The sequence below is a fragment of the Gallinula chloropus genome (assembly GCF_964237585.1).
Source record: "Gallinula chloropus genome assembly, chromosome: Z".
In the NCBI taxonomy this organism is placed as follows: Eukaryota; Metazoa; Chordata; class Aves; order Gruiformes; family Rallidae; genus Gallinula; species Gallinula chloropus.
In genome coordinates this window covers 36,835,441-36,849,427 of record NC_140089.1, presented here as the reverse complement: position 1 = coordinate 36,849,427, position 13,987 = coordinate 36,835,441, and the positions used below count along the sequence as shown (strand labels likewise).

Here is a 13,987-nt window from a genome sequence, read left to right as displayed (position 1 = left end):
CCTGCAAATGCTACGATTTTTTTGTGTGAGACCTAATATACCTACTAGTCTTCAGACACAGAGAGACACAAGAAGCAGGTAATCTAGTACATTAAAGAAAACAATTCTGGAGTGATTCAGTTGCTGAAGTGAAAAAAGAGCTAATGAACTAATTGTATAACTATGCAAAAGAAGCAGTTATACCTAAACCAAGACTTTAATGAGCGATCCACAGACATTACACTGAAATTGCTTTTTGCCCTGACTCTGTCTTTTTGCATTTCCCAAGCTGACCTTATGACTATATTCTCATGTCTTAACTGAGGTCAGTATCTTCTGCAGAAAGAGCTGGTAGCAGATCCCTGAGCTGCTTTGTTGTACTGTATCAGTTAATATAACTGACTCTTACACTCTCGCCTATCCTTATATACCACTTTCTCACAGAACAGAACCAAAACATAAAATCTCAAATACAGACAAGAAAAATGTAGGTTATCAACACAGCTAGGCATATAACCAGCACTGAAAATAGGGGTTTCTTGTGTGCTCCTGCACACAAATGAATAACATGGAGTGAGAGGTGGGTAAAGGCTATTTGAACAAAACCAGCATCATTTCTGTGATACATCAATAAAACCATTTTGTTACTCCAGTTCTGAGGCTACACCTGGGGCCAGCACACTGGGTTTCAAACATACAAGGATGCACCAACTCACATCAGGAGACTAGTGCTTAGACATCAGCATGTTGAGATGGCAGCATAGCTGCAGGCATAGCTCTGGAGTATGGTTCCAGAGTTTCCAGCCTCTGTCTGAACATACACAAAGAATGGTGATTGTAATGAGCTTTACCCTGGGGCAGTTTTACACACAGATACATATGTGGAAGGCAGAAGTCTCACATCCTTCATCTTCTGCGACCATAACCAAGTCAGACAGACCCTGCTGGAGCACTGTGGGAAATGCAACTCATATCTCCCAGAAGGTAATAATAATAATCAATAATAAATCTTTGTATCTCAAAACCAATGTTCACAGCAGAAACCTCCACCTTCAGGCAGGAAAATACACTATGGCTCCCAGCCTCCAGATATGGAGTGCTCTGAAGCCTGCATTAGCCACTTATGTACCTTAGTACTTTACAAATTCTTCTTAATTACTGAAACAGAAGTAAAGCTCCTGTTGCCATGCCAGACTGACCCAGCACCCAGACCTTGCTGAAGAGTTACAGTGCCCTGTTCACCACTTCATTAAGTGTTAGCCCTTCTTTCAGTTATCAAATCAGACTACAGCAAAATATGCTTTTGTCCATGGGATTGACAGGCAATAAGATACGGAAACTGAAGAGTCAAAATATCAATTATTTTCTTAAAATTTAAACAATATATTTTACCTATCATTGTATTTCACCTCCTCTCCATTCTTAGCCCAGTTGATGGTGGGCTTGGGGTTTCCTACTGCTTCACAGTGAAGCAGCACGCTCAGTGTGCCGCTGGCTAGGACCACGGTCTGTCCCAGGTGGGTAACAACCTCTGAAGCAGAAAGTTGTTGTGCTGCTGAAATCTTTCGCAGGATGGCAGGCTTTTGTTGAGGTCTGCGCAAGCCATTTGCCTGGTCTACAGTGGTGGGAAGAAATGCTTCAGCAGATGATGTCCTCAGGGAGCTGGTAAGTCCAGAAACATGTCTGTGAAGAGGGTACTCCACAGAGGTTGAATCTATTCTTCGCCTTGATGCTTTGAGGACAGATTCCTGGTGCTCAAAGTGAGTCCTGAAAACCTCGTGAGCCAGCTGCACAACAAGCTGTTCAGTGTAGACATCTTTGAGCTCCTCAGGCTGTTGAGACAAGTTCCTTATGATATCATCCAAGCACTTCTGCTCTGTTACCATAGTAAATGGCAGGTTATGCTCCCGGCTCTGGTCCTCCTCTGAGGATGCGTTTCTCTCCGTGGACTCCTGGCCTTCCCAGAACTCCACATTTTCCCGTGGCCAGCCCCTGTGCTGTAGCAGCCTTGAGACAATATCGTCATACCAGCTGCTGGGGTCAGCAATGTGCCCTCGCTTTTCAGCCTTGCTCCCATTGAAGAGAATGCCATTGATATGTTTCTCCTGTGTTCGCAAGGCTTCATTTAAACTCGCCTTTCTCGTGGCCTCTTCTTCTCTAATACCAGTGGGCTGCCCAGCAATGATCTTCTTGTTGCTTCCAATTAGTTTAATTACAAAATGCTCCTGTGCTGGCCCTGCTGTGCAGGTGTATGTCCCAGTGTCCAAAGGCTTCAAACGATGGATTTTCATGTACCCGTAGGGTGCAATGGTGATGTGAGCTGAGCTGATGAGCCTCTTGCCATCCTTCTCCCAAGTGATCATCGATTTCCGGAACCTCCTTGTGGGGCATCGGAGAATAACGGAGGTTTTGGGCAGCAGGTAGGCATACCCACCCACAATAAAGTGTAGCTTCTTCTGCTTCCTTGTCTGGATGTAAACTTTCTTTACAGCCATAATATGGGGGCTTTGCTTATGAGCTGGCCTGTTGTGCCCTGAAATATCATTGATACTATTAGTATGTGATAACATTAAACAGAATAATCTGCTTACTTTGGTTCTGTCAGTATTTGACCCATTAGACAGTCATAGGAGAAATCGGCCACCAACTGCTGAACATTAAGTTGGAGCAATCAGGATAAGAGGAATAACAAGGTGCACTTTAGGAACACAAAAGCAGTCCTGCTCAGGGTACATGCAGAAACCAAAGAGCCAGAGAAAAAGCTTTGTGGGAAGGAGAAAGCTTAAGTAAAAATGAAGTTCTTGTTAAAATACTTAAAAGAAGGTTGTTGCTTAATAAATACATGGAAAAGACAAGCATTTACCATCCAAATTCCCAAAGGCAATGTGATCTTTCAGCTCACAGCTGTAAGGAAGAGTGAAAACACTGCTACCTCAGGGAGTAACGTTGAACAGAACAAAACTGTTTAGACTATGCTCAAAAACATGGTAAATACTGTTAAAATGCACTAGTGCCTTCCAGTTTCCAGATCTCTATGACAGAAGTCTCTGTTATGAAGCACTAAACAAAACAGCATAGGTATTTTGGTTCTGGATCTCAGATCCTCTTTTCTCCCTGGTATATCCAACATTTTCAGCGCTCATAGTCAGCGTTAAGCTGAACCTAGGCTGACATTCAAACTTATCTAGTTACCTTACTGTGAGTGAGAGAAGACCATACAGGCAGAGTACTGCTCTAGTGAAGGGCAGCAACAAATGCATGAAATACCAATATAAAATACATCTAACTTATGTTGCACTGCTCATTAGAAATTCTAGGTCCTATAAGGTAATAAGTGACCTAATGAAATAATGTTTTTAATGATCTTCAGCAAAATCCCTTACCAACCATTTTCTTTGCAGATGTTCTAGCAGGAAATTTATTTGCAGCTGCCCTCGAGCTTCTGTGCTATATCTCTGAGCCTCTTCATTCCAGTTGTGAAATTTAGATCTAGATTTGGGTCAGAATTTTGAGACAGTTTTTCCAGAAACTAGCTACCTTCCAGCACACTGGCTTAGACCCAGATCCAACGGCAGAATTTATACTTCTCCTCCACTGACTTGCCTTATTGCTAAACAAAGCATACTTGTTCACAGACAGAAAATCTAAGCTACAGCAGTCACTCTGCAAGAAAGACTCTACTGCAAGAGAAGCTGATAGAGCAGGTGGCAGCATGGATTTCTTAGTGATGGACATCCAAGCCCCTTTCCCCAGACACAAGCATCTTTTCCACTTACTTGCACAGGTTCCTAGTACACAGGGCCTGATCAAGGATGAGAATGGCAAAGGTGGGCACAGTGAAGAATTGATGATGGCAGAACCCCCATTTTTCAGGATCTTTCTGCATATGGCATTTCGACTTTGTGTCCCCTCTCCACAGCTCACTGAACACTAGGGACAGAATGAGAAACGTTAGGAATTAGGTGTGTTAAAAACAAAAGGGTGGTCACACTCCCCTCACACACACACATGCATGTTGCATACTCAGTACAGATCAGTTACAGCTTTTGAAATGGAATTATCATCTTCACCGAAAGAGTCATTATGTGTCTCATGGAAGCAGACTTCATCAGAACATCCACTTCTTTGAGTAAAATGTCAAGATAGATTGACAAATGAAGGGTGCATGTAGGACATTTTGTGAGGTGACCGGTGTTTCTTTCACAATTAAGACATTTTCCAACTCCTTGTAAGAAGGGGAATGGGGAGAGTGGTGGAAGAGATTGCAAGACAGGGAATGATTTTCATGCTTACTGGCATTAAAACATCAAATTATGTTTGCAGTTATATAGTCATAAATATACAGGGAATTTTTCCTAAGCAATATGATACCAGAAAGGGAGGCTGGGGAATTGTGAAACTTCAGTAGAGTGAGTTTGCTTTGCCATCCATAAAACTGAAGGAAGGAAGGAGCTAGCTATCATCACAAAATCAGTGTCCTATAATGGAAGACGTTTGGTGTTTGTAATGATATGCAGATAGCAGAGACTCTTCGTATCTGCATCACAGGGAAAGGTTGGAGTGGCCCCAAGAGGAAAAGACTACTGACATCAGAACAGCCAGGCTTTGGGAAGAAAAAGCATTTAGCTTGGGGGAGTAAAGATCACTATTCACTGATGCCTTGGATGAACATAAGCACAGGCATGGATGGGGCAGGGATTTATTGTTTTGAGCACAGCTTGTGTTTACGCCGGGAGGGAGGTCTTAATGGTTTGGCTGGATGGCTGAACCACATCTGTGGAGGCAATCTCCAAAGAGGAGTATTGTGCTGGTGATCACATCCCCTACCAGGATGATAAGAACAGATTACAGGACTAAACCAGGCATAACATGCTTTGTGCTGTCTGAGCCTACTTGGTTCCTTTATCCCAAGTATCCAAAGAAGTTCATTGCCTAGAGCAGCACAGTACTCATGCATACAAATAACATACCTGTGACCAGTCAGAGAGAAGCCACTCATTGGGACAATCCTCATTTTCACAGGCTTGTTGCATAACTGGCCGTGGCATGGAGCAGAAGGTTTCTGGCAGCTCTAACAAGCTTCCATCTGCCAGGCGCTGCTTACAGAGGGTATCTCGCTTCTGGACACCACCGCCACATGTCTGTGAACACTGTAAAAGACGAGAGCCAGCCACCTTACATCACACTTTCAGCAAAGGTGAATTTAGGAGGGAATCAACACAGTTACGGCCAAATAAAAAACAGGTTTTAAAAATTTCAGATTCCAAAGCAGAATTCCTTTAAAAATGTGAAAAATAATTTGGAAAGCTTATTTTCCTAGTATTTAGAAAAACTGCTTCAGTATTGCTGAAATATCCTGTTTTCAGGTGTTTGTACAAAAACCACAGAAACCACGGGTCAGAATAGTAATATGGAGGTGGAGAAGTTGTCCTTTCCTGTAACCACCAACTAGAAAATGAGATGCTTGCACATGATGTGGAAGATCTACATCCTAAGGTCTCTGCCTGAGCTCTGATCATGCTACTTACAGTGCCAGAGGGAGCGGATAGGTTTTCTCCAGCAGTAAATGATTGAAGACCTTCATTTCAAGGTTTTCAACATATATATTTGGTAAAAGTAGCTAATAGATAGCTTGAACAAAATAGATAGCTTGAACTAAATATTCAAAGCCATCTTCTTAAAAAAAAAGGTTTGTAGTATCAAGAAAAACAAATGGAAATTTGAGTGTGATAAACGAAAATTTCCCATTTTCACTTTGCTTTTTCTGCCTTTTTGTATTTTTCTCATTTCTTGTTTCTGACTTCCATGAGGCCTATTGCTAGTGCAGCTCAAAACTTAACTATCCAGCCCAGAATTCCTGTCCTTGGAGACTTCTGGCACTACGGCATTTCTCTGATTTTTTTTATTCATGTGAAAGCTGTATATCACCTACAATCTGCTGTTAATCTCAGTAATTGGTTTATAAGGGTAATATAATAAACTATTAAATACCCATGCAGCCCTTTTATATTTATGTCTGTCATGACAGCAGTGTGTACTCTTTCCAAAAGGTAAGGAGGAAGGTTTATTTGAGTCAGAGTAAATTTTGAAGAGAACCCCACCTCCCCTTTCTCTTTAATATAAATATCCATTTTATACCCAAGCTCTGAAGGAAATTTTGAACAATCAGATTTAATAGCTTTCCTGAATCTTCTTTTGTAAACTTGCTTGCTCAGCCCTTTTTTTCAGGAGGATCTTTGTCCTGAGGCTGGTAACAGGCTCCCAGTTCTGCTTAATCTAGCCAGCTCAACTCCTTTTTTCCCTTGTTCTAGCAAAGAAGAAGGGGGACCCTGAACAACGCTGATGTGACCAGGAGTCGTTTATAGCTTGCAAGATGGGAATTATCCCTGAGATGCAGAAAACCATATGAAAAAGTATTAAAACTTATACTCGAGCAGTTAAAAAGGGTCTGTTTTAGAAAGTCTTCCAGTTAGTAAAGGATCTTCTCTTGTACACAGAGAGCACTAAATTTTAATGCTTGCCTGATTATTTAGGATATACATTTTCCTTGAAAGACAAAAGGAGTGCAGAAAGTCATATTTATATTCAGTTTGGGTTTTGTTCTAATAAGTAAAAATAGCTTTCGCCCTACTTACTTAGAATACTACAAAGCTCAAAGGCTTCCAAAAATTAAAACAAGTAAAACAATAATTCAGTTTGCAACAAAAGAAAACATTTATCAACCTTTCATTCAAAGACAATTCATTCCTGAGGAGAAACTACACCAGAAAAAATGTAATTAAACGTATTATTTCAAGATTGCCAAAGGACTTTCATTGTATACTGAAGCCAAAAAATGGGTTAGGTACTGTATGAATACAACAAAGTGCGTTCCTTCCGTCAGTCATCAATTCCTAGGAAGTCTCCCTGCCCTTCCATCACTATCAGATAAAAGAATAAGACAAAACAGATCTTGTATTGGTTCTTGCCCTTCAGTCACTTACATAGCTTTGTTTCGTGAAAAATAACTTGCTACTCAACACCAAACTATTGCTAATGCCAGAGAGAGCCAAACACAAAAATGAGATTTCTCCTTGTCTGCAGGAATATTCTTCTAGACAAGTCATGTATTACCGGACTGGAGCTGTGCCTGTACCTGTATTTCACCTCTGGACCCTTCACTACCCTGAGGTCTTTGCTGATTTTTCTCTAGTGGAAGCTTCCAGCCCCCACATTTTTCTAAGAAAGAGAGTAATGAATGACAGCAACATTTGCTTGCATTTACAGGCAATATTAACTAGTAGTTTTTACAGCATCCTTGTTTGGATGTATCCCATCTGAATAGCAGGCTATCTCTCTCTGCTGTTCATGAAGATCTCACAGCACCATTAGCACAGAGAAAGGTGCTTGTATCACAGAGTGATTTCACCTCACCTTTATGAAGTGGTTCAAAATGGCTGTTTGAACTATGTCTCCTGATACTTCTGCTCCCCACAGCTTCTGAACAGAGCCAAGCCTGATATCCCCTGACATTCTTTTACAGGGCATCTGGGGCTTTGTCAGGGTAACAATTTCCAGAGTGGCGTCTCTCCAGGTTGCTGCCTAATTACGCCTAGTTCAACAATTACCTTAAGACAACATGAAGTAAGGCTGGCACCAAAGAAGACAACCAACACACACAATTCTGTCACCTGGCCATTCCTGGGTTTGTGTTATCTTTTCCCACATGCTGGTGGTAAGCATTTGTGTGGCTGCACAGTGAAGCACAGTAGAAAGGGATGTCCTATTCATCCGCTCTCTCAGGTGGCTTAGTTTGGCACTGCACTGCACTTGGTGTTACAACAAAACCAAATTCAGCATGCAATTTAAACTAAGACTGCTGCTGCTAAACGTGTCCATTGTATAGCCCTACCCCTGTGTTGGTTAATGTTTCTCTAAACAATGCATTTGATTGCCAAAAAGGTAGATGTGTAACTGAAATATTGTTAGTCTGATCAACAAACCTTGAAGAACTGCTGGAGACTGCCAAAGAAGGAAACTATGGGAAAGGGGAGATTGTAAGCACTGACCCATAGACCACCCGCCCTAATTACACCACCAGCTCAAAGGAAAGATTGGGCACGCCCACTAATTTACATAGGGGGCAAAGATTTTTCAAACATATAATGATAAATAATACAGATGCAGTAGAAACATGAATATGTTAATATTAAATGTATAAATAACCACTGATTTTGAGCTTTGGGGTGCTGTCTTGTGACAGGCGCCCATATCTGCACAAATATGCAGTATGATACCTCTGCTCTTTGTGTATATTGGCGTATTGCACATTGGCTAAATGAACCCCCAGATTTGGCACAATATCTGCCCAAGGTGGTGGGGCTACAGCACTACAAGTTTTGACCTTACTCTCAAAAATTAATTCAATGCAATGACCCTTCAGGAAGATAAAACATGAGCAAAGGGAGTAAATATTTCCCTCTCAGCAGGTCTTTCTGTTGCTTTCTAAGGTCTGACACTTGAAGAACTTTTTGCAATACAGAGGAAAAATAGCTAGGATAATATCTGAATATGTTACCAGTTTTCCCATGCTGACTCTGTTGTCAAGCCATAATTATCTTTACACTGGGACTGAGCTCTCACATTCAAGTAATGAAACAAAGGAGTATGAAGATTTACTAATAGACCTCCCATTTGAGGTCTGCAGAGGAGATGTTTATAGGGCCTTGTAAAAATGAAAGCTCATATCCACTTTCCTTCAGAAGCACACTACTGAAAATAAGATAAACATCCTAATGGATTTAGCTCAGAAACAGAACTATTTCAAAATAAATAGTCTTGAAGCTGAAAAGAGATATTTTTAAAAATTTCTTGGAATGTTAACAACACTGATAATTATCATGTGTTTATCTGCCAGGAACACTGGGGTTTCTAACAGCATTTACTTCAAACAACCCTTCCTTAACAAGCATAAAAGGCCTTAGAAAAGAAAATATTACTCATTGCAGTTTAAATCTGTTGTTTGTTTGTTTGCTTGAAACTAATGTGAGAGAGTTCTCTGAAAAGCACAACAAACTCCACAGATGAGAACAAAGAAATGGCTTCAAACCAGGCTGTGTGGAGAACAGATGTCACCTTCTAGTGTTGGTGAAGCTTTTGAGGACCTTCCTTAGGGTGAGGAAATCACCTTCCCACAGGTCCCTCTGTCTCCCAGTATTTGGAAAATTTATCAGGGATATGGGGAGAGGGGATGTGGTGGGTGTCTTGAAGCAAAGAAAGAAATCCTCCTGCAAGATTTCTTCTGCTGGAGGGCATCTCTGCTGCATGATTGGAGCTCACCTGGAGGAGAAGTCTCAGCCACTTACATCCTGTCTTTTCCCTAACAAATCCCAGGAGATGTAATAATTCCTATGTACACTGGCCTGATGTTGCATGTTATTACATAAAGATCATCCATAGGAAACCTGTGTGAGACTGAACTGCAGGGCCTGGATTTCCTACAGGGTGGAAATAACTGTACAGAAGTCAGTGGTGCAAAGAAATAAGACAACTGTCTGTAATAAAATGATGGAATGGAAATTCATTTTGATGGGTTAGCCTCACACTACACACATCTAAACAGAGGCAGAAGACATAGGCAGAGAAGAACATTTTTTTGTGCTGTTTTCTCCTGCTGAAAGGTAAGCACAGAAAATATTCAGTGCCCATGTAGTGAGGAGCTACATACATAGATGGCCAAAGCCTGTGGAAGTCAACACAGAAGAACTATACCACAACCTTCATAAAACTGTGGCAATGAACTGCAGCACAGGTTCTCTCTCTCTGCCCAGACTAGAGGAGGCAGCAGCTAACAAAAAAGGTGTGAACTGAGACATTTCATTCGACTTGTTAAAGTCTTTATAGTTAATCAAGTTCCCTCCTTCCTAATATCTGCTATACCTTTCAAAAAGACAGCATATTTGAGAGTCCGTGAGTAGACAGAAAAATGACTAAAACATTACTTCAGAGAGATGGAACTGTGTGTGTTTACAGAACTGAGGAAGATGTTCAAGTTTTGAAAAAAAAGGCTGTTTGGAAATGTTTCTAGTAGAAACTATTTCAGTACCTTTCTAGGGTGGGCTATAGCTAATTGTCATTGTTAGCAGAAAGTCAATTTTTCAGCATGCTGTAATGTATGTCTCCTCTGACTGTTCAAATAAACTTTGAGAAAATTTCTTTCTGAAGGGACTATGGCAAATTACAGGATTTTAACAAGCACAGGCACTCCTTCTAGCACATCCTAATTTTGAAATGTTTGACTTTATTATGTCATGTGCTAGCAGAATGCTATTTTCTGTTTACAAATATATAGCATTCATGTATGATTATAGCCTAGCAATATTCAAAAGTACAACTAAGCAAATATGCATATGTGAGTATCATTAGACAAATGAAACCATGAAATATCACTGACCTGTTTTATACATAGGACTAATGACATAGGCTAGTTATCTAGCTTTGACAGAACACAGGTTGGCATAAATTTTTATTACCGAGATGCCTGCCCAGATGCAGAGCTCCTCCCTGAATCACAGCTCACAGGCTTACTAACTTCATTGGGTGAGCACATCAACATCTCCCTGGCTGTAAATAGCATATTTGATAGGTGGAGACTGGGCAGGCATATGTAAGCACCTTTGCCAAGTGCTCACATGTTTTTCATAGGGTAGAATGAATCCTTGCACCCAGCAGAAGTGAAGATTTAAAGAAGCCTTTAGTTTTCAGCCCCACCACACAACAATTTTTTTCCTTTACTCTTGGCAACAAAGCAGGATCCTTTCTTTCTGTGCGGTATTACATTCAACAGAAGAATCTTTAAGTCTTTTGCCTTGTATAAGTGTTTTGATTCACAACCAGATGGCAGTAAATAAATTAATTTCAGGTTGCTTTCCAAAGATGGAAAGCCTTGTACATATCAATTGTGTAGACAGCAGATTTCAGTGTTGGTGCAATAAGGTATCCATGACCCTGAAGGATGTGAACTGTTTCTTGTCCCAAACAAAATTAATATTTGAGAATATATGGAATACCCAACACGCTTTAGGGAGTCTCTCCTCTTTGATCCTTATAGCTTTGTATTCCTGGAAACCTTTGCATTGCTATCCCAAATTCATTTACTGCAGCTGATCACCATATTCCACATATTTTCCTCTGGAATCTATAGGCAGCTGTTAAGAGTTTCCAGTAACTTTGCATTAGAAGTCACTAGTCATTTTTTAACTCTGAAAATGTTGATGCTTTTTTTTTTTAAATGAGCAAAAAGGCACATTTTTTCTGTTTTTTAATGACTCATCAGAATGATTAATGGGCTAAAGCAAAATGATGCATCAAGAATACATGGCATTTTGGCAGTCATAAAATGAGATTACGCATACATTCTTACCTCTTGCCATTCTGTAGGATACCAGGAGGGGGGACAGTCAAACCGATTACAGGCTTGCACAAGGGATGGCTTAGGTTTGTAGCACAGTTCGTCTGCCAAAATCACGGTCTCATTAGTCTCTCTTGATAGTAGATGAGAACAGAAGACATCTCGTGTCTGCAATCCAACGCCACAAGTAAGACTGCATGTGCTCCATTTCCCAATCTCCCATCTGTGAAGAGGTCAGGAGAGAAAACCTTAAGCACAGAATAAAGTCACCTTAATTTATCTCTTTTTATAATGACACATGGAGTGAAGAAGCTGTAAATGAAAGGTAATTCTCCTTCTCTGATAATTGTCACCCCTCTTGTAGCTGCAGGACAAGGTTAAGAAGATTTAGTGTTTCTCTGCATTTTTAGTTCTTGTCAAAAGCTCTCGGACTTCAAGACTTGTGGACACCTGAAATATCATACAGGCAGATTTGTGTCCTAAATGAAAAGTTTTTGGTGTGCAGGGGCCTGGCGAACATATTTCAAGATTGAATGCGTTTAATTAGCTGTTTTTTTTCCCCTGTCTTTAACAAAAAAACCACCAAAGAAGATATTAAGAATGTCCATCAAAGACTGTATCAGTTAATTGTTGAGCAGGAATTTCTTCCAGAAGATCCTACTCTGGTTTTCCTGACTGATGTTTTCTTGTTGTGGAGGTAGGGAGTGCTAAGGCCTTGAGAGGTGCAATGGGAGAGTAGGGTGGACCTCTTCAACCCTTGGGTGATCACACTGCCTGTGTAAATTCTGCATCAACAGGATAGTTGATGACTGAATTTCAGTGTTCATCACATTAAAACTAGATTTCTGCTGTTTGAGCTGTATTGAATACAACTACTAATTCTGCCAGCCATATACAGAAAGTTGTTTAAAACATTAGATCTTCTACTCTTGTAGTCTACTAGAAGGCACTTCAGAGATATGCAGAAATGCTTACACAAGAAGTCTTGTATTCAGAATGAGAATATAATAGTCTTCCCATCAACTTTACAATAAATACTACACTGACCTTGACATACTCCCACATCCAAAATAAAAGTATGAGAGTCAATACTGCCACTTTTTCTAATCCTGAAGAACAGTCTCCTTTCCTACATGATGTTATTGAAATTAAACATTCAGGACAAGGAAGGCTCAGAGAACTAGCCCTTGAAATCAAAGCCAAGCAGAATGATTATAAAGGGAAAGACCCTCAGGCCCTAAGTAGGATGGAGGCAGACAGTGAAGGAAAGTTATCAAATGTGTCAGCAGTGTGAAGCAGAATTTGTGGAAGAAGCAGAGGAAAAACACTCCAACAGTCTGAGATCAGCAGTCAGTGGAAGTGCAGCATGCTAAAATGCATCCTATTAGTAAACACATTATGGAAATAAACATTCAGGGTTGTGCCATCCTACAGGCACAGAACGATTCTAGCTCTCATTTCATAAAGTTGTTTTGAGCGCTTGTTCCTTTTCTCTCAATAACACCCACAAAAACTTGAAACACCTAGTAGCTAAGAATTATTTTTTTACTCCCTAGAGAATAATGCTGATGGACCAAAAAGCCATCTTCCCTTCTGAGCTTCATCTGCTGATGAAATTCTCTGATTCTGTAACAGAGCAGCATACATCCTGAAATTGTAGTCTGCTTTTAGACAACAGCCTTGAATCTGCTAGGAGTAAGGACAAAAATGTGTTTAACCCTTTCTAACAATGAACACATCTTGCATATTGAGTTAGAAATCACCACACTCACTTTCCAGGCCATAATTCACTGAAGGTCACTAAAGCCTAAACTGTCTACCGGGAGTGATTTAGCAATGCAATAGGGGTGACATCTGGCAGCCAGTTAATCTAATCTGGACCATGTTCTCCATATGAATGATCTTGGGGAGAGGTCTTCCTAGATTTTCCCATAAAATTGTCAGTCAGAATTAATGTGGATATCAGCTACCCTTCAGTTTTGGCACAATCTAAAACAAGATATTTGAGTAGGTGCTGAAAAGAAGGCATTTTCTTATTTCAGAATCTATTTTGATACATGGTTAGCTGCCAAAGTTTCTTTTATTCAAGTGATGGTAATAGTTCTTGCCTCCAGCAACTCTTTGTTATTGGTATAAGTGCACGATGTTTATCTTGGCAGTTAACATGTCAGTGGCTAGCAGGCCACATAAACTCTTTGGAGATCTTGGCTTCTGCAGAAAAGGGTGTCCATTTCTTTTTCCAGAAATAAATTCTGTGTTTCAGTAAAAAGAAAGGATTTGTTTTTCTACTGTTTGAAATTTCTGTTGTAAGTTGCATCTGTTGCTCTACCCATCACATTGGTTTGTTCACAACTCCTTCCAGCTGCTTTAAACAGTAGAGTCCTTAGAGGTCCTCAGGAAATATGAGGTCAAATTCCCTCTTACCTTGTACTTTCATGGTCGCCAGTGACTTTTAAAGGCTTTCATAGATGCAAAGTAAAGCATGTAGAGTAGAGACATGCAAAGTGGAGTAAGGATGATCAAGTAACCAAAACCATAAACGATATATATGATTGGCAGAATTTCAAAATCCTAAAAAACATACAGAAGATCAGTAATAACCTTACAGAAGAGAATCAC

The 13,987-nt window shown here is 40.3% G+C and overlaps 1 protein-coding gene across 1 annotated transcript in view; it reads right to left on the bottom strand.

The window, feature by feature from the left end:
• Positions 1–13,987, bottom strand: part of ADAMTSL1 (ADAMTS like 1) — a gene marked incomplete at both ends in the record, with an annotated part of 454,988 nt that overhangs the window by 41,360 nt on the left and 399,641 nt on the right. The window contains 4 exons of the mRNA XM_084278732.1: positions 1,372–2,512; positions 3,756–3,909; positions 4,950–5,129; positions 11,381–11,591. Of these exons, the coding sequence (XP_084134858.1) occupies positions 1,372–2,512; positions 3,756–3,909; positions 4,950–5,129; positions 11,381–11,591 (1,686 nt within the window). The remainder of the gene's footprint in view (positions 1–1,371; positions 2,513–3,755; positions 3,910–4,949; positions 5,130–11,380; positions 11,592–13,987) is intronic.